The 19,110-nt window shown below is 27.0% G+C and overlaps 1 protein-coding gene across 5 annotated transcripts in view; it reads right to left on the bottom strand.

Annotated features, from left to right (window-relative positions):
* Nucleotides 1-19,110, bottom strand: part of LOC117179893 (protein bicaudal C homolog 1) — a 163,159-nt gene that overhangs the window by 134,617 nt on the left and 9,432 nt on the right. Inside the window, exons 1-3 of one of the 5 annotated variants that reach the window (XM_033372087.1) lie at nucleotides 17,519-17,786; nucleotides 16,236-16,482; nucleotides 6,295-6,338 (exon numbers count right to left, since the gene is read on the bottom strand). In XM_033372087.1, coding sequence (XP_033227978.1) covers nucleotides 6,295-6,338; nucleotides 16,236-16,449 — 258 coding nt within the window. In that variant the 5' untranslated portion in view covers nucleotides 16,450-16,482; nucleotides 17,519-17,786. Of the gene's footprint in view, nucleotides 1-6,294; nucleotides 6,339-16,235; nucleotides 16,483-17,156; nucleotides 17,327-17,518; nucleotides 17,787-19,110 lie in introns of those variants that run through there. The other 4 variants (XM_033372083.1, XM_033372086.1, XM_033372085.1 and 1 more) reach the window with 4 other exon arrangements.

Raw genomic sequence — 19,110 nt, 5'->3', positions numbered from 1 at the left:
CCTCCGAGGTAACAGCGTTCAACATAGCTTTAGCGCAGCTTCTTAGGTTTAGTATTATCTTAAAATTCTCATCTGTCTCTTGACCATTATGCAGCGGCGTTGTCATTTTTCTAATTTCAATGTCGCTCAAAATTCAATTCTCACTGACAGTGTTGCAATTTTCAAACACTGTACCCGCAACCCCTGCAAAAAGGTCAGTTGGCTCAGAGTTGCAGAACGAACCGAACGAACTTTATTGTAGCTCTGTGAATCCTTTATTTTTTACAAGTCCAACTTTGAATATTTACCCCTTTATCAGTGTATGTAATTATAGATGTCTTTATAATAAATGTATTTTAAGGCATATTAAACTTTTATTGACTCTACCCGAACTCTTTATAACTTCACGAACTCTTCATAATTACGAACTCTATATTTTCATGAACTTTTTAAACTTTTTGAACATAGGACGCGCTAAATTAATTGTGCATTCAAACAGCAATACATAATCTATATTTAAAGCGCATTTGCTAAACGGTAGGGTGACGTGAACCTATTAAGAAAAGGATAAGAGTGACATTAACGCGATCAAAATGAAATTCCCACGCATGTTTTGCGGCAAAACACTCATGGACAATATTTGGGCATGTCGAGTGACCGAAAGATGAACGACTAACGAAACAAGTGTATTAAGGATAAAGTAAATGGCAGTGTGCCCAGAATCAGACCGCGCCCTAATTCGAACAGACATAAAAAGCCATAGAAACACAAGAGCTTGTATGAAAAAATGCATGGACGTGAAGGAAGCTAAAGAGGTATGCAGGACAGAAAAGTGTGGCGACAAATAGTTTATAAAAAAAGTCTCAGTGGAGTGAATGACGCCTGAAACAAACGACTTTTGATATTAATGAGTCTGAGCGGGGAGTTTCACATGATCAATTTGTGAGGCTCTTGACTTCGGGTGATTGCTAGAGAGATTGATCAGCAGCTAGGGAAATGGCTTAATGGTATAATAATAATATTTTCTAAAACAATACATTTTTTAGATTGAAAATTCTTTCGTTAAAAATTCTTTTCATTCTTCCAAATCAATTTTTTTAACTGAAAATTTAACTATTCCAGTTCAAGGCCCATCACTTCAGTTCCAAATGCATCGCGTTGACTGAATATTTAACTACTTTCTTGAAAATTAATTTTTTATCTGAATATTTAACTATTTCCATTTTTGGTTAAAAACCGATTTTTCAAATTAAAAATTCAACTACTTAGGTAAAAGGTGAAACACTTTGTTTAAAATTCACTTTTTTTGGTTGAAAATTCATCCCTTTTGTTCAAAATTGAATCAAGAAATAATAAATTATTTAACTTGATTTGTAACTTTAGGTCAAACTAAAGTAATTTTTTTTACATACTAAAATTTGTGAGAAAAAAAACTAAACTAGGTGAAAGAAACTTTTTGAACTTTTTAATTTGAAATTTTTAAATTAAAAATTTGATAAAGTCGCGAAAAAATACGAAGGAGATAAAGGCTAAATGATCATATCGACGTCGTTTGATGCCATCGGTCATAAGTCTCTATGAATTGATATTTTTTATTTATGCAAGCAATATTATCGATATCGAAGGAAAGCACATTTTATAAATGCAATCGACCGTGACCATGAAGATTTGCATATATTTGAAGAAACTCCAATTTGCCAATAATATCGCGAACATAAAAAAACACAATCAGTAAACTTCGTACGCAATGTGTTCAGCCATGAACTGAATTCTACACGATTATGAAAGAAATGTACACTTTAAGTGCATCAGTATTCTCAGACCCACTAGAAAAAATATATCATATTTTCAATCAAATGGTCGAATTTTAAATAAGGAAAATTCAACTTAAACCAAAATCAGCTGAATTTTTAAACAAATCGTTAAATTTTATTCTAGATAATGAATTTTTAAATAAGAATTTTTTTTTTCAATTTCAATAAATTTTTTAATTAAAAAATGCGAATATTCGACTAAATTACTAAATTTTCAACAAAGGAGTTAAATTTTTAAACAAATCTTTTGTTTTTATACAAAAAAAAATGAAATTTTAACCAAAAGGCAAAAGACGAACTTTCTGCAAAACAGTTGAATTTTCAACGCCAGGAAAAAATCAATATTCAACAAAAAACTTAATTTACAATCAAACGGCTGAATTTCTAACAGAAAAAAAAGATCTTTTAAAAAGAAAGAGTCTTCTGAACCAGAAGAGATTTTTTTTAAGTTCATACTCAACCAAAAAAGAATAATTTTCAATCAAATGGTCGAATTTCCAAATAAATAAAAAAACAGTTGCATTTGCAAGCCAAAAAGATGAATTTTTAGTACAGTACTTAATTTTCGACCTTCAAAGATGAATTTTCATTTTTAACAAAGTAGTTCAACTTTCAACCACAAACATGAACTTTTGACGAAGTAGTTCAATTTTCATTTTAAAAATATGAATTTCAACGAAACATGTAATAGTTGAAATTTCAACCAAAAAATTTGTATTCACAATAAAAAAAACCTTTAAATTTAACCAAAAAGATGAATTTTCAACAAAATATTTGAATTCTCAATAAAAAAAAGATCAGTTTTCAACCAAGAAAAATAATTTTTTACCTAAGAGATGAATTTTTAATTAGAAAAAAAAATAAATTTGCAATTAAAAATACACCTTTTCAACAACAAGAAAGAGAAGAATTACATTTATAGTTAAAAAAAAAACTATTAGCAAAAACAAATGGAGTTTCAACCAAATATTATAATTTTTAATCAAACGTGATGAATTCTGAACCAAAAATATAACAGTAGATTTTTCAAGCAAAAATGATTATCTTTGAACCATAAATATTTGGAGTGTTTTATTGGCTTCTATTAATTCCTTTCGCACTGAAGCGAAAAATCGAGCAAAAGGGGAAATTTCTTGAAAACAAATGAAAAAAGAGGAATCTTTTTAAAAAAGCCTGTTTATTTTAAAAAAATAGTTCGGATGCACGTCCCTTCTCCTATTCTCCTTCAATGAACACCTTGTTAATCCAGCGGAACTTATTTATTCCAGCTTTCTAGAACTTTTGCTGAACCTAATATTTTAAATAATTATCCTTGCATGCAGGAATAAAATTATCATATCTAATTTCAGTTTACAGTTCAATTTTCTCGATACTCTAATTTAAGAATATGAATTTTAATGATGGAGATAAATACAGATTATGATAATAAATTGCAATAATGAATTATGATAATAAATTTTGCCAATAATGTATGTTGGGGAAACCGCCCTACAGTGGATAATCATTAATTGAAAAAACTAACGTGCGTAAAATAATTGATTTAATTAAAATTTAAGACCCTATACATTCTAATAAATTAAAATTAATTATTTTTCTTATGTTTGTGCTCTTCATTAATTATTATCCACTACAGGTTGCATTTATCCACTGTAAGGAGGTTCCCCCTTAATAAAGTATTTTGATAGAATTGCGAGGAGCATGATAGTTTCATGGATCTGGTATTGTGTTGTAAGATATCCCCACATAATGGCAAAGCAAGCGATTGTCAATCGAATTTTTATCAAGCGAGAAGCCGTCCTCTGTTAATGCTGAGAGGCATTTAATTCGAAAGGAAAAAAAACTTGGGTGGCGTTAGCAAAGTGTTATTGGCATAGGTGTCGAAGTCACATCGCGTGACAGTTCAATGCCCCAGCCTGCAACTCCCACTTGCACTTCTTCCGGTTGTCTACCTTTAAGCTTGAATCCGAGGTTTATTTTTTCGGTTTATTTGATATTGTATTCATTGTCTTAAAGGCAAACTAATCCGCCTACACAATTGTATCCGACAGGGGATACAGGGCATTCAAAGTTCTTAATCAGGGTAAAAGATGAATTTTCAATGCAAAAGAACGAATTCTTAACAAAAACTGTAATTTTTAAACTACTTGGTTAAAATTTCATCTTTTTTGTTTTAAGTTGAACTACTTTGTTTAAAATTAATTTTTTTTACTTATTTGATTGAAAAGAGAACTATTTTGTTGAAAATTCATCTGTTTTTGTTTAATGTTTGGTCAACCAAATAGTACAATTTTCAAGCAAAAGAGATTCAACTGAACCCAAAAACACATTTTTATTTTCAAACCAAATAGTTAAGTTTTCAGACAAAGAGGTAAATCTTTAAATAAATACATTTTTAAGCAATTACTTAAAATTTCAACCAGCTTCAGTTTAAAATTGGAAAACATCAAATATTTTTATTTCAACCAAAAAATATCAGTTTTCTATTTAAAAAGATGAGTATTGAAATAATTAGTTGAAGTTTCAAACAAAAACGATTGAACTTCAACCAAAAACAGTTGCATTTTCAAAATTCCTGGTAAGACGGTTGAGTGTTTAACAAAAACAGATGAATTTGCAAACCGAAACGACGAGTTTTGTGTTCAAAGAGATCAATTTTCAACAAAACAGTGGAATTGTCGACTAAATAAACTATAATCGTCGAACTTTCAATTAAAAAAAGATTAAGATACTTGAATTTTTAACTAAATAATATTAATTTTTAACAAAAGAGTTGTATATTTAATCAAATACTTGAATTTTCTACCTAAAACGATAAATTGTCATCCAAATAGTCGAATTTTTAACAAAACATACTTTCTGTTAAATTTTAAAGTTAAAATGTCGAATGTTTTAGAAAACAGTTCACTTTCAAGCCCGAAAAAATGAATATTTAACAAAATAGTTCATTTTTGATTAAGAAAAATGACTATTTCAGCAAATAATTCAACTTCGAAAAAATGGTTGAATTTTAAACCAAATTTTCGTTTTTTCAAATAACAGAGATTAAATATTAACCAAAAATAGTTACATTTTAGCCAAATAATTGATTTTTTTTAGAAGCCTGTTGAATTTTCAACCAAAACGATGCTTTAGTAACAATTTCTACCAAAAGAGATGAATTTTAAAACCAAAAAGATGAATTTTCAACCAAAAAGATTAGTTTTTTACCAACAAACAAAGATCAATTTTCAATAAAAAATTACGAATTTTCTCTCCAAACAGACGAATTTTCAACACAGTTTAATAGTTTACAAAAAAAAGACTTAAAAAAATAAATCAATTTTAAACCAAACAGTCGAATTCAACCAAAATAAGCAAATTTTTAACAAAATTTTAATTTTCAGTCAAAGAAAATAATTTTTAAACAAACAAGGTCAACAAAATAGTCCAATATATAACCAAACAGATAAATTTTGAACTAAAATGATGAATTTTAAAACTAAAAAAATTTCAATTTTAAAGCAAAAAGTTACTTTTTTAACCAGATAGAGAAAATTTCAAACCACAAATTTGAGCGCGCCTAGCGCTCGGTCTTTTTGCACAGACTTTTTAAAACTAAAGCTCAAAACATCGACAACAGTAATTTGGTGATTGTGAATTCTCTTTTTTCAATGAAATAGTTAACGAAAATTGGGTCGAAATTCTCGATTTTGAATGTTTTAGGTTATTTCAATTGAACCATTGACCAAAGTAGATAAATTTTCAACGAAACAGTTGCATTTTTATCCAAGAAGATGACTTTTCTACTCAAACTGATGAATTAAAAAAATATATCTGAACTTTCAAAAAAAATTAACTTTCTACCAAAGCAATTGAATTTTCAAACAAATAATAAATCCTTTTACTAAAAATATTACCACCAGAACATAGCAACTAAAAAAATAGACTAATAAATTACTGATAAGAATATTATAGCAGGATGGCCGCAAAACTTCACTTTCAAAATTTCCTAAATAAATTTAAATTTTTCCCTGCCCATTAATATTGACAGACATGAGTCTTAATATTGTAATACTTTTAACATATAATTTTTTATAAACAGAATATAACAGGAAAAAAATCAGATTTATTCTCCCTGGCAGTTATATCAAATGCCTCTTTTGAAATTCCTTGACTTTTGTAAAAATTGTTTTCAAAACTCTTAAACATTCCCGTGACTAATAAAAAATTCCCTGACTAAATTCGCTACTTTCCAGGTTCTTGGATAATTTCTATAAATTAGTCACATACATAGTTTCATTTTTCGAAAATCATCATACTTTGCAATCAATTTTAAGATCAATTCGAGATTATTAATATATTTTTTATTAAAGTATTCAGTAGAGGACATTGAATAGGCCCCTTTTCAAATTTCGTTCCATTTAGAACAAAATACTACCTAAGCCGGTTTTTGATGAACGTTTTCGAATTTAGTTAATTGGCATACATCTTATATACTAAATAGATGTAAAAGATAACTCACCTTCTGGAAAAATGCTTCGGCAGCTTCTGTAGTTTCATTGTCAACTGAAAATAAATAATTAAATTAAAAGTTGCGGTATTTATTTATTTTAAAAATAAGACAATCAATCTATGCTAATAACATCTAAAAGCTGCCAAGAATGATTGAAAATATTTTTTTTTTTTCGTCAAAATAATTGAAACGTTGCAGAAAGTTATTTTAATTAATCAATGTGGGTTCTTACTCATGTAAGAATTCATGGTCAAAATAAATTGAATTTTTCCAAAAAAAGGTTTGAATTACCACTTTCAAGCCAAAGAGACGAATTTTCCAAGAATAAAAATTGGATTTCAACTAAAAGGAAATGCACTTTCAACGAAAAAAGATTACTCTTCAAGAAAATAATAAAACCTTCAATCAAACGCTAGAATGTATAACCAACAAAAAAGCATTAATTTTTTACCAAAAGAGATTAATTTTTAACGAGAGTTGAGTTTGAGATCTAAAAATTCAACTTGTTCAGAAAAACTTTGATTTCTAGTCCTGAAAAGATAAAATTCCAACAAAAAGAGTTATTTGCAACTAATTAAGATAAATTTGCAACTAAATAGTTGAATTTTCAACCAAACGACAATTCCATTTAAAACCAAATAGTTAAACTTTCAAGCAAAAGAGAGGAATTTTGAACGAAAAAGTTGAATTTTGAAACGAAAAGATATATTTTTAAATCAAAGGGATGAAATTTCAATCAAAGTATTCAGATTTCAATCTAAAAAATTCAACTTTGTAAAAAACATGACTTCTTAGCCTAAAAAGAAAAAATTCCAACAAAAAAGGTAATTTTCAAAACAATAATGATACATTTTCAACTAAAAATTTGCATTTTAAAGGAAAAGAGATGAATTTTCAACAAAAAGTTGAATTTCTAACCAGAGAGTTGAATTTTCAATCAAATGGTAGAATTTTCAAAGAAAAAAATGAAAATACAGCCAAAAAAAGTCGCATTTTCAACCAAAGAATTACTTTTCAACCAAATAATAATAGAATATTAGAATTTATAACCAAAAGAGATAGATTCTGATAATAATAATACCAGACTTTTCAGTTTCAAAAAAATTAACTTTAAATAAAAAATATGATTTTTCTACCAAAATATGAATATTTAATTTAAAACAACGAATTATCTATCCAAAAAGTAGAATATTTAACAACTCAACTGATTTTTCGACCTAAAAATGTAACGTTAGCAAAAACAGTTGAATTAGAAAAAAATTAAAATTGAATGAAACAGTAAAACATCTTCACGAAAGCAGGTTAATTATGAACAAAAAATATAAGATTAGACTTTCTAATTAGGAAAAATTCAATTTGAACCAAAAAAGAAGCCTTTTCTACAAAAAGATCAATTTTCAATCCAAAGGGACGAATTATCTATTTAATTTATTATCTATTTATTTTAGTGAAGACAGTAAAAAAAATTTGAATTTTCTACAAAAAGTTTAACTTGCAACCCAACAATATTAATTCTCAACAAAAAAGTTCAATTTCAAATAAAAAGATCAATTTTTAATCAAAAATGGGGTAATATAATTTTCAATCAAAGAGATGAAATCTCAACGAATAATGTAATAGCTGATATTTTGGCCAAAAGTGTAACTTTTTAACAAAATACTTGAACTTTTCACTGTTAGAGATGAATTCTAAGCAAAAAATTTAATAATAACATTTTCAGTTACAAAGAATTAACATTCAATCAAAAACGATGGGTTTTTAACCAAAAAAGATTTTTTAATCCAGAAAGAAAAATCATACAAATTTGCTTGGTTACTTTTCTATAAAAAAGTTGAATTTTCAATTGTAAAATATACATTCTCAACAGAATAGTTAATTTACAAATAAAAAAGACAAATTTTAAATGAAAAATGGAAGTTAAATTTGCAGTCAAATATTGTTTATTTGAAACCAAGAACAAATTAATTCAACCAAAACTTAACAAAAAAGTTAATTTTCAATTGGTAAATGTTCAAAAAATAATCAAATTTTTAACTCAGTAATCATATTTGTCCAACGACAAGCAGTTGCATTTTCAAACAAACAGCTGATCTTCGAAACCAAAAAAATGAGTTTGTTCGCAAACAAGTTCAGTTGAAACCAAAAAGATTAATTTTAAACAAAAAATATACATTTTCAAGCAAAAATAGTCGAAGTTTCATACTGATATTTTTGATGAAGACATGTTAAAATTTACAAAAAAGTTTATTTTAACAACGCTTTTTGCAACTGAATTTTTTCCTACTATCGTCTCTTGCCAATTTTTGAAAAATGGTAAAATTTTAATAACTGATGGCCAATTTTTTCAGAGAAAATAGTCTTTAAACTTTACTGTTTCCAATTTCAAAACCAATTTTTTCTCTGGCTGAAATCCCAAGAATATATTTTTTTTTTGAATGACGATGTTTTTTTACAAATAATTATATTTAAATATTATTTGCTTGCTTTTCAAGTTGAAAAAGCTAATATTAAAGTAAGTATTTTTAACCAGTTTTAATGTATTTTTCCTAAAAAATAATGCTTTTTTCTTTCATAGAAAATGACTGTTTTTTTTGGCACGACCTTAAACGAAAAAGAGGGGAATTTTTTTCAAAATAGGGGAAAAAGAGAAATTCCTTTATAAATAGGGCTAAACAGGGGAATAGGGGAAAGAAAGTGAAGTCTGGAATTAATTAAATGCATTTAATCACTATCAACAGGAAATAAATATATTCCCGAAGCTGAAATTACTCTGAAGCTTAGTCAAGAATACAGGAATGTAATATAAGGTAAATTCGGTTTGTTGGTATTTGCAATTTAAAACCGCAAATGAATAATTTAGGAGTCGTGTGCAATTCTAAACACATCTCAAGTTTGTGACAAGGGCGAATCCGTCACATAATATCGAATGTTTCGTAACAATGTGAATTATATTCTTAAATCAAAATGAATATTGCATTTTCCCCATTTTTGCAAATCTAAAACAGTGAATGAAAATAAAAATCGATATTTTCAGGGTGTCTGTCTGTTAATTAAGTACTTTAAAAAATACTAAGAACATAAGAAATTCCTTTTTCAAGTTGACTCTCAGGTCAATTAATATGAATAATAATTAAAATAAATTTTTATTTTATATTCTTATACTAATTCAGTACATATATTAATGTAGTTACTGTTTTAAATTAAATTTAAACTGCTTCAATTTTCCAACTTTTCATGTGAAAATATTACATTTTATATAAGAGAGAATAGATGACGTTTTAAACAAATAGTTCAATTTTCAACCAAAAACAATGATTTTCTACAAAAAGGCGAGTTTTCAACCAAATTCACGAATTCTTAACAAAATATTTTAATTTTCAATTTAAAAATATCAATTTTCAACTAAATCGTTTAATTTAAAAAAAATTAATTTTTCAAACAAAAGAAGTTTTAAACCAAGATGATGAATTTTAAACTAAAATGATAAATCTTCAATTGGAATAGATAAATTTCAAACCAAAAAGATGATTTTTTAACAAAAGAGTTTAATTTTCAAATTCAAATTCTATGCACATTTTCAAAAAAAGCGACAAAATGTGAGTCATTATTTTTTCTTTCAATGTAGAATTAAATGTTTGTATCGCCTCCTTATTTGTGAAAACGTTCGCTTGGAACAAAATTCTCGTTAAATTTTCAAGGGACCTAGTAACGTTTTTCAAACTCGAAATATAAATTTATGTAGATATTTTAATATTAATTTTTAAATTTATTTTTGCGAACGCTTTTTGTATTTTTCAAATTCTGTGAACATTAAAAAAACATGCGTTATCTAGAAATATTTTATTTAAAATTATTACTATTTTTAAATAAAAAAATAAGCTTCGAAATTTTAAATGTTCAAAATAATTTTTGAAACTAATATCTTATTGTTGTATTTGTAATCAATAAAATATATTTATAAAAAATTAATTTTTCAAACAAAAAAAATTTTACACCAAGATGATGAATTTTAAACTAAAATGATAAATCTTCAATTGGAATAGATAAATTTCAAACCAAAAAGATGATTTTTTAACAAAAGAGTTTAACTTTCAAGAAAGGATTTTTATTTACAACCACAAAGGTGAATTTTAAAATTTAAATGAAGAATATTTAACTGGCATACTTGAATTTTCAACTACAAAGATAATTTTTCAAACAAAAAAATTAATTTTCAAAAAAAAAGATTAATTTTCTAACAATAAAGGGTATTTTTCAACAAAACACATTAATTTTAAAATAAAACACAATTTTTCAACCAAACAGTTTAATTTTGAACTAAGAAAGATATATTTTCAATCAAAGATGGAATAGCTTAATTTTCAGTTTAAAAAATCAATCTTCAACCAAACTGATGATTTTTCAACTGCAATAGTTGAATTTTACAACAAAAAGATGAATCTTTAACTGGAATAGTTGAATTTGAGTTGAAATTTTCCGAGAAAATAAATTAACTTGCAACTAAAAAATATCAGTTTTCAATCAAAAATTGAATAGATAAATTTTTGTGTAAAAAAAGTAATGTGCAACCAAAGAGATTAATTTGCAATTAAGCTGATGGGATATTTAATTGGAATAATAGTTAAATTTTTTGTTAACAAAATAATTAAAGAAACAGTAATTTAAACAAAAATAGTTAAATTTTCAAATAAAGTGGTGAATTTCCAATCAACATGATGATTTTTTAACTGAAATAGTTGAATTTTAAACCAAAAAGATGATTTTTCAACAAAAATGTTAACTGGAATAATTGAATTTTTAACCAAAAAGATATGTTCTTTCGAAAAAGTAGAATTTTTCAAAATTTTTAATCATTTTCATCATTTAAAAAAAAAAAACAAAAAACAAATTTTTTCTAAGAATCATTACATTGTCAAACAAAATGATCAATTTTCAACCAAAGTAATAAATCTTCCACTGAAATAATTTATTTTTTAACCAAAAAGATAAATTGTCAATTAAAATTATGAATTTTCAACTAAAATAATTGCATTTTTAAATAAAATATTAATTTTCAACCAAGAAAATTTATTCATACAAAAAAAAAGAATTTTTAACTAAAAAAGAATATTTTTCAACAACAAATTAAACAATTAAATTTTTACTTTCAAAACTATGTTTAAACAAAGAGAAAAATTTGTAAAAAAAAGAATAGAATACTTAACTGTAAAAGGTTAAATTTTTAGTAAACAATAATAATTTTCAACTAAGGAAACAAAATTTATCAAAATAGATAGTTTTTTAAGCAGAGATGAATTTTCCCAGAAAGATGAATTCTGAATGAAAAATGTGGCAGTTTATACTTCCACCAAGAAAGATTTAAATTCTTGAATTTTCAACCAAGATAGAACAGTTAAATTTGCAGTTAAAACATTAATTACAAAAAAGAAAGAATTTTCAACAAAGCAGGTAAACACATCGTATAATAAAGCTAAATTTACAAATAAATAAATATTTCTATTCAATTTTATGTTCAAATTGAAAAAAAAATTAGCACGCTCTCGAAAAACTTCTCTGACATTTTCACGTTTCTCCAGGCATATAAAAATTCACTAACAAAATTCCAGGCAATTTTTCTCATTACTGGTCCTATCATTACTGAAAAGGAACGAAAAATCCAATGAGAAACGGATTCGTTCAGAAGTTGCGTATGGTTAAGAAAATAATGAAGTGATCAAATTTTACTTTCAAAACTCCAAATGTTTCAAAATTTCAGGTTTACAACAGTATTTAGGGGATATTATTTCTCTTAATAGAACTATTAGTATAAACCACATTGTTCACACAGTAATGATTCTTTCGAAAGAACAATCAGAAGAGTAACAAATTCCTTTACAATTAGTCGTAAAACGTAAGTGGTATTTTTAAGAGTCCACGAAAAGAAACTTGAAAAAGCAGGTGAATTCACTTTCTGTTAATTTTGCAATTTTCTTCACAATTTCGGTTTAATTTCAATTGTGTACAATTTGAATTAATTAAAGATTCAATTTAAAACATTCATTTTCAATAAGAGATAAATTTTTACTTAAAATAATTGAAGATTCTACTGGATTAGTTCAATATTCAGTTAAAAAATGAATTTTAAACCGAAATAAGAACGAATTTTTGACAAAATGAATTCTTAATTAAAGAGGTGAATTTTAAACTAAAATGATGAATCTTCAACCATAGATTTTCAAATAAAAAAGGTAAGTTTTCAACCAAACATTGAATAGTTAAATATTCTAATAAAAAATTTTGATTTCCAGCCAAAGAGATTAATTTTAACAGAGAAGAAGGAAGTATTTAACTGGATCAATAAAATATACAATTAAAAAAATTAATTTTCAACAAAAATGATGTAATATCCAATTGCCTTAATCAAATTTTCAGTTAAAAAATTAATTTACAAAAAAAACGAATTTTCAACAAGAGTTAAATTTCTAATCAAAGTGATTAATTTTCAACTAAAATTATAGAATGTTATACTGGTTTGATTAAAGTTTCAATGAAAAAAAAAAAACAATCCTCAACAAAAAAGATAAATTTTCAACTAAAAAGTGTAAATTTGCAACCAGCAGTGGAACAGCTAAATTTTCAGTTTGAAAAATTAATTTTCCACAAAAAAAAAACAATTTTTAACAAAAGAGTTTAGCTTTTAATCAAAAATATGAATTTCCCAAGAAGTTTAATTTAGTACCAAGAAGATTAATTTTATACCAAATGGTTGAATTTTCAACTAAAGAAGATACATTTTCAAGCAAACATAAAATAGTTCAATTTTCAGTTTAAAAAAAACTCATTTTCAACAGCAAAATTAAACAAATGAAAAAAACATTGCTATTTAATTTTTTCAAAGATTTGTATTTAATTTAATTTTACAATTAAAAAAAAGTTTATTTCGCTCTCGAAAAAATTCTCGGACTTTAAAAAAAAATTCCCAGTAATTTCCTGGTTCTTCCAGGTATGTAAACATTCTCTGACAATTCCAGGTTTTTTTTTAGGTAAGAAAACATCCTGTATATGTATGAAAAAGTAATTCATGCATTTCCAAGAGATTGAGACAATAAAAGAAAACAAAAACAGGGTGGCCGTTTTGATAAGAGAAACAAATTCCTGAGCTTTTCCCCATTTTTCCCGGTTCGCTAAAATTTTCCACAACCAATGAAATCAAAAAAATCGAACTCTGAAACCAACCATTTTTTCATTTGAAGTAATAAAATATTGAGTTACAAATTAAAGCACTCAAAGTGGACCTTTTGCATTTTTAACTTTTAAAACTTAAGTTCAAAAGTCTTTTGATTAAAAAAATTTGTATTAAAAGTATCAATAATGTACACGTATAAAATGGAAGCTGCTCACACTAATCAACTGAAATTGTTTTATATGAATGCAGTTAAACCGTTCATTCATAAAATGTAAGCTTAAAAAAAATGTAAAAAATAAATGAATAAATGTAAACTTAAACATTTAAAAAATGTAAAACCACGTTATCATTTGCAATGCTCTGAATTGAAAAAACAATAAATGATTAAATTTTTTAAAATTTTATAATTTTACGCAATTTTAAGCTAAAAATATTACAAATTGAACGGTTAAATTTTTTATAAACTGAACATTTCTTAAATTAAAATCTAGATTATTTTTAGTCTAAAAAGTTTTAAAATCCTTAAAATGCTTCATTCTTTTTTAAATCTTTCAACAGTTATATTTTGTTTTAAATTTTTTCAAATTTTAAATTACTTTTTTAATTTTTCTGAGAACTTCTAAACTTCTTTTAAAATGATTCGAGTTTTTCCTTAAAACTTTCCATTTGTTTTTATTAATCTTGGCAAATAAAAAAAATTCTTTAAAATGTTCCACATTCATTTTTGATAGCTTTGTAAAACTGTTTAAATCTTTTTAAAATTTGCTTAAAATTAATGTTTCAAGCAAAAAAAAAAGCAATTCGGATTTTGTTTTTACACGTAGACACTTCGTTTAAATGATTCGAAATAATTTCAAATTTTTAATTAATTTTAAATTTTTTCTAAGAATAGAAGGTGTTTAAATGTTATTTATAAATAAAAATGTAACAATTTGAGTTACAGATTAAAAAGTTTTAAATAGAATAGTTCAAATTGTAATATTCAAAGGTTAGCTTTTTGTTTAGATTGAATATTTAATTTATAATTATTGATTTAAAATTAACAGTAAGATATTTCTAACTATTCAGTAATTGATCTTTTTCCCAATTAAAAAAAGTCAAAATGAATAATGTAAAAATGGGATTTTTTAGATTGAAATAATATTTGAAATTTAATAAAAGCCTTTAATTATAAATTAATTAAATTAAATAATTAAATTGTTGTGAATTAATTATGAACTATAATTTTTTTTAAATAAAAATTCTTCGATTTTAAACGCTTCTAAATTTTTAAATGCCCTGCATTTTTAATTATTAAAATTAAATGCACACTTAAAAATAAAAAATGGAACATTTTTAACGTGAAATATTTTCACATTAAGCATTCTAAACTGAATGATATAATTTAAAAAGATAACAAACAATTTAACTAATTATTTAAAAAAAAGGGTTAAAATCAAAGTTGGATAGATACTTTTCTAAAAATTTGTAAAATTCTCGGTCAAAAACTAAATTCACTCTCATTTCCCGGTTTCATCAAATTTCCGATATAGCGGTGACCCTGAAAAAAATAAATAAAAAAGACAAAGCACAAATGGTTACCTGCAAATTTTTTTAAATTTGTTCACCGAAAATGTAAACTTAGGCTGGTGACGTTCATAATCAAAAAATACCCCTCCGCCCCTTTATAAGATGAATCACCCTAGTGTGCACGTATTAATAACAACGTCTATTGAAGAAAGTTTCAGTTATTATAAGACACCATATGCTTGGAGTGATAAATTCATATTATATCAATTGAGTTAACAAATGATTACGGCTGAAGAAATTTCCTTGTCCCACTAATGTCGTTTACAAACAAGCTGTCTAAGTATTTAAATTTGATCAAAACAATTAGAGGTTAAGATCTCTCAAGCTTATAATTTGAATATTTAACGACTCTGAACGACATGTTTATTACAGATTTCTTTTACCTATTTACAAAATGATAGAAGTAATTAAAAAAATTAATTGATATGTCTTAAAAAGTCTGACACTTTTTTGTCTCATTCTTTTTCAATTTTGTATTCTATTAAACTTTCATGCGCAACTGGAAGCTGGATATAAGACTCAATTATTCAATATATCTTTTTATCACTATTTGCAATGTCAAGAAATTATATACGTAATCTTTGAATTAATGTCCTTACTCTTTACATTTCATTTCCCGTGGTGACGGTGCTAACCTCGTCAATATCTTTCGAGTTATTGAAGGCGTAAACTTCCGCGATTATTTCATCAACATCGCCGACTTTACGTGACATTTAATTCCCAACAAATGAATAACATTATTATTATCATGTTTGAAACATAAAAATTTCCCTGTTTCATTAATTAAAAAAGCGATTAATTTAAATCTTAAAATAGCCTTCAATTTAAATTGCTTTCCTATCTGCAAAAAAAATAATAGTACTCTAGTAAAATTATTTTTATGATACAAGAGACTTGGAACATTCACATTTTTATCTCATTATATTTATTTTTAGACAAGAATCATTACGTGAGTCCAAGTGTATCAATATATGCAAATTATATCTGAACGAGAATGAATGCTGAAAAAGGCGATAGACTTTCTATTTTATGCAAGCTGATCCATAAACTATGAAACAATAATTCATTATATCTGGAAAATAAAATTCTAACATTGTTAAAATAAAAACTATATAAAATGTTTAAAAACTTTTATTTTCTCAAGAACTTTATTCATTTTCAACACTTGTCGACGAGGTTGAATAAATTTTAATGGTAAAAAGCAAGGGGTACTCACCGAGAAGCATATGCTCCAGCTTGCGTCGGTCGACCCGGAATCGATCCTGGTGAACATCCTCGGGATTCGCAATGCCCAGGAGGGTCGCAAAATTTTGCATTTCGGTCTCGAAATTTGATTTTCCGGAAATGCTTGTGGTCCCCGTGCCCTCCGATGTTTCCGACATTGTTTCCGTCATCCTCCTCTCGGTTTGAAGAAGATCGTCTGGCCTCATCTTGACGAGCCAGGTGCTTCACGCCCTGATATTCTGTGAACACAGTTAATTCTGCATTTCTGAATGCGATATATTTTTTTTCTTATGACACAAATATAAATAAAGACTTGTAACTAATAATTGTAAAATTTTAGTCAGAAAACTTAGAATAAATATCGCATTTTAAATAGAAAAGTAAGGGTGCGCCACTTTAGCCCCGGTTTCGTATTGGTAACGGAAATATCACGTGTTTTTGCCAACAGTGTTGTTGCTGCTAATTCTTTTTTTATGTTAAACAATTTCGATCGAGTCCCAGAAATAGTCAATTTTTCAGTAATTACTTTCTGCAAAAGAGCGGAGACAAACAGAGAAATAATGTATCTCATAGAGGCTATCTCAATCGATCAACGGCGTTAAAGCGACCCTGACCGTGATCAAAACTCGCCTCATATATTTCGCAGAAAAATATCTACCACGGTTACAAACGATAAAGAGATAAAAAAGCCAAAAGCTTTCGCTCGTGTATGGCTCGCGATACTGCATTTAGCACGAACAACAATATTTTCTCAAGATAAACTCTTGCACAAACAAGTTGAAATACACTGTCTTACAAAATTCGAATCGAAAAAAAACGTTCGTCTTTTTGAATTGAGAGAATTTTTTGCAAAAATAATTAAATATTCAGTTGGCAAGCAAACATTTCGAAAATAGTTCATTTCAACACCTACCGGACACTCTAGCGAACAATATTTTAGAGCAAACTGTCAAATTGAAATCCAATGCGAAGATTACGAATTTAAAATCGCTCGTTCTTTGGGATTCTTGCAAGAAGGACAAACATTTCAAAGGTCACTGACATTTTGGAGCCTTGCGTAATTAAACTTTTCACTTCACTCACATCGTTAACTGAAAGCACTCGGTTCAAATTTGAATGGTTCGAAAATTCGCGATGAGGGTATGACTGCGAAAACCCTGTTTTTATTTACTTCAGATACTGAAGGAGAATATTGAAGGAAAATGGAAAACAAACAAAGAGAATGGTAACGTAACGATTACGAATTGTACTGAGGAATGGGGGTATTATAAATACCTTAGAATGTTGGGAAAATTTCTTTTCTGGTCTGTTATTTGTATATACCGGCGCCGCACCTCCTTGAGAAAAGCTGGCTTCCGACTCGTGAGAGTCCAGAAGAAGAAATGCCGGCCCGAGAGACGCGATTTCTCCGAAAATGCGGGAGTTTTCGGGGTACCGGGAGTTCCTCGACCAATCGAGCACAACGTGCTGACGAAAAGAAACGCGTAAGACTGATGTATTTGCCAGGCAAGTCGAAGAATTACCCAGACTGACTACTCGAAACCTTTGTGAAAAAATTGTTTTCCTTTTTTCTAGGTGAAGGAATCATCAAACACGAGGCTCCTCTCTAACGAGGAGTTGGAGTCGATGGCCCTTGGCAAAACAATCCAAGAGTAGACCATCTGCGACTCCTTGAGGTCATTTAATGTAATGTCGACAACAAGAGATCTCACCTCTCGGATGAAAACATGCCTCTTTATTCTACCATTATAATCTAAAATAAGTCAGCCATAAATTGCTTGGGACGAGGAGAATTTTAAATCTTATTCACGCCCAGACCTTGAAATGGCAAAAAACCTTGAAAAAAGTTGCGAAAAATTGTAAAGAAGGTAGTAGAAAAGTTGCACTATTTGGAAAAAAATGAAATCGGAATTTTGGCAAAAATTTGGATTTCTATGACGGAACAAATTAATTTCCTTGTTTCAAACTAATGCTTCAAAGATCAGAATAATATCAGTGGTAGCATTATTTTAAAAAATAGCGTCATTCAATTTTTTAAGATTTTAAATCGAGGGGTCGACTAATTTTAAAATTTAGTATCAGGGTCACGATTCGCCGTACGATTTCAAATTCCCGGTCATTTTCCTGATTTTCTCGGTCAACTAAAAATAATATATTTATTAGGGTGGTCCAAAATGGCGACTTTCAAGTAAATGCAAACGATCCCCCCAAATCGTTTCGAAATCCAAAAAAAGTAAACCCGTATTTTATTTTATTTTTTTTTATTTTTAATGGTGACTGTTGAGACTTCAAATTTGCATGGGCAAATACATGGAAAAAGTCACTTTTTCGTATTTTTCGAATAATTGTTCAGGGTTAGGGAAACATTGTCATTAAAGTTATAAGACGTGTAAAGAACTTTCCAACGAAGAATTTGACCTATTATACATATGGATTTGACGCGCCTAACCTACCCCCACGGTGCCCTGATTACCATAGGCCTATTGGAATGTTTACAAAAAGACTTTATTTATTTACAAATTTCTTCCTATTATTTAAACAATTAATTATTATTATTAATTTTCAACTTTTTTCAAATTATGGTAGAAAAGTCAGCTTTTCTTGTAATAAACCTATAGATTTTAATTTCAAGGTATCTAGTCTACATTATCTAGTAAATCCTCGAATGTTTAAACAAATTTTTGTTGTTAAAATCCCCTGAAATTATGTTTTTTATTAGATCGGACTGGCCAACTGTTATTTTTAAGTGACATTATTCATATTTTCAAATAATTTCCATTGTTTAAATAATACAATTATTATCAATCAATTTTGAAAGAATTTTCTCACAAAAAATTTAGATATTCCTCTACTCTAATAACAGTTTT

Source organism: Belonocnema kinseyi, chromosome 9 (genome assembly GCF_010883055.1).
Source record: "Belonocnema kinseyi isolate 2016_QV_RU_SX_M_011 chromosome 9, B_treatae_v1, whole genome shotgun sequence".
NCBI classification, from domain to species: Eukaryota; Metazoa; Arthropoda; class Insecta; order Hymenoptera; family Cynipidae; genus Belonocnema; species Belonocnema kinseyi.
Note: the sequence above shows the minus strand (reverse complement) of the source record. Positions and strands in the feature narration are given on the sequence as shown.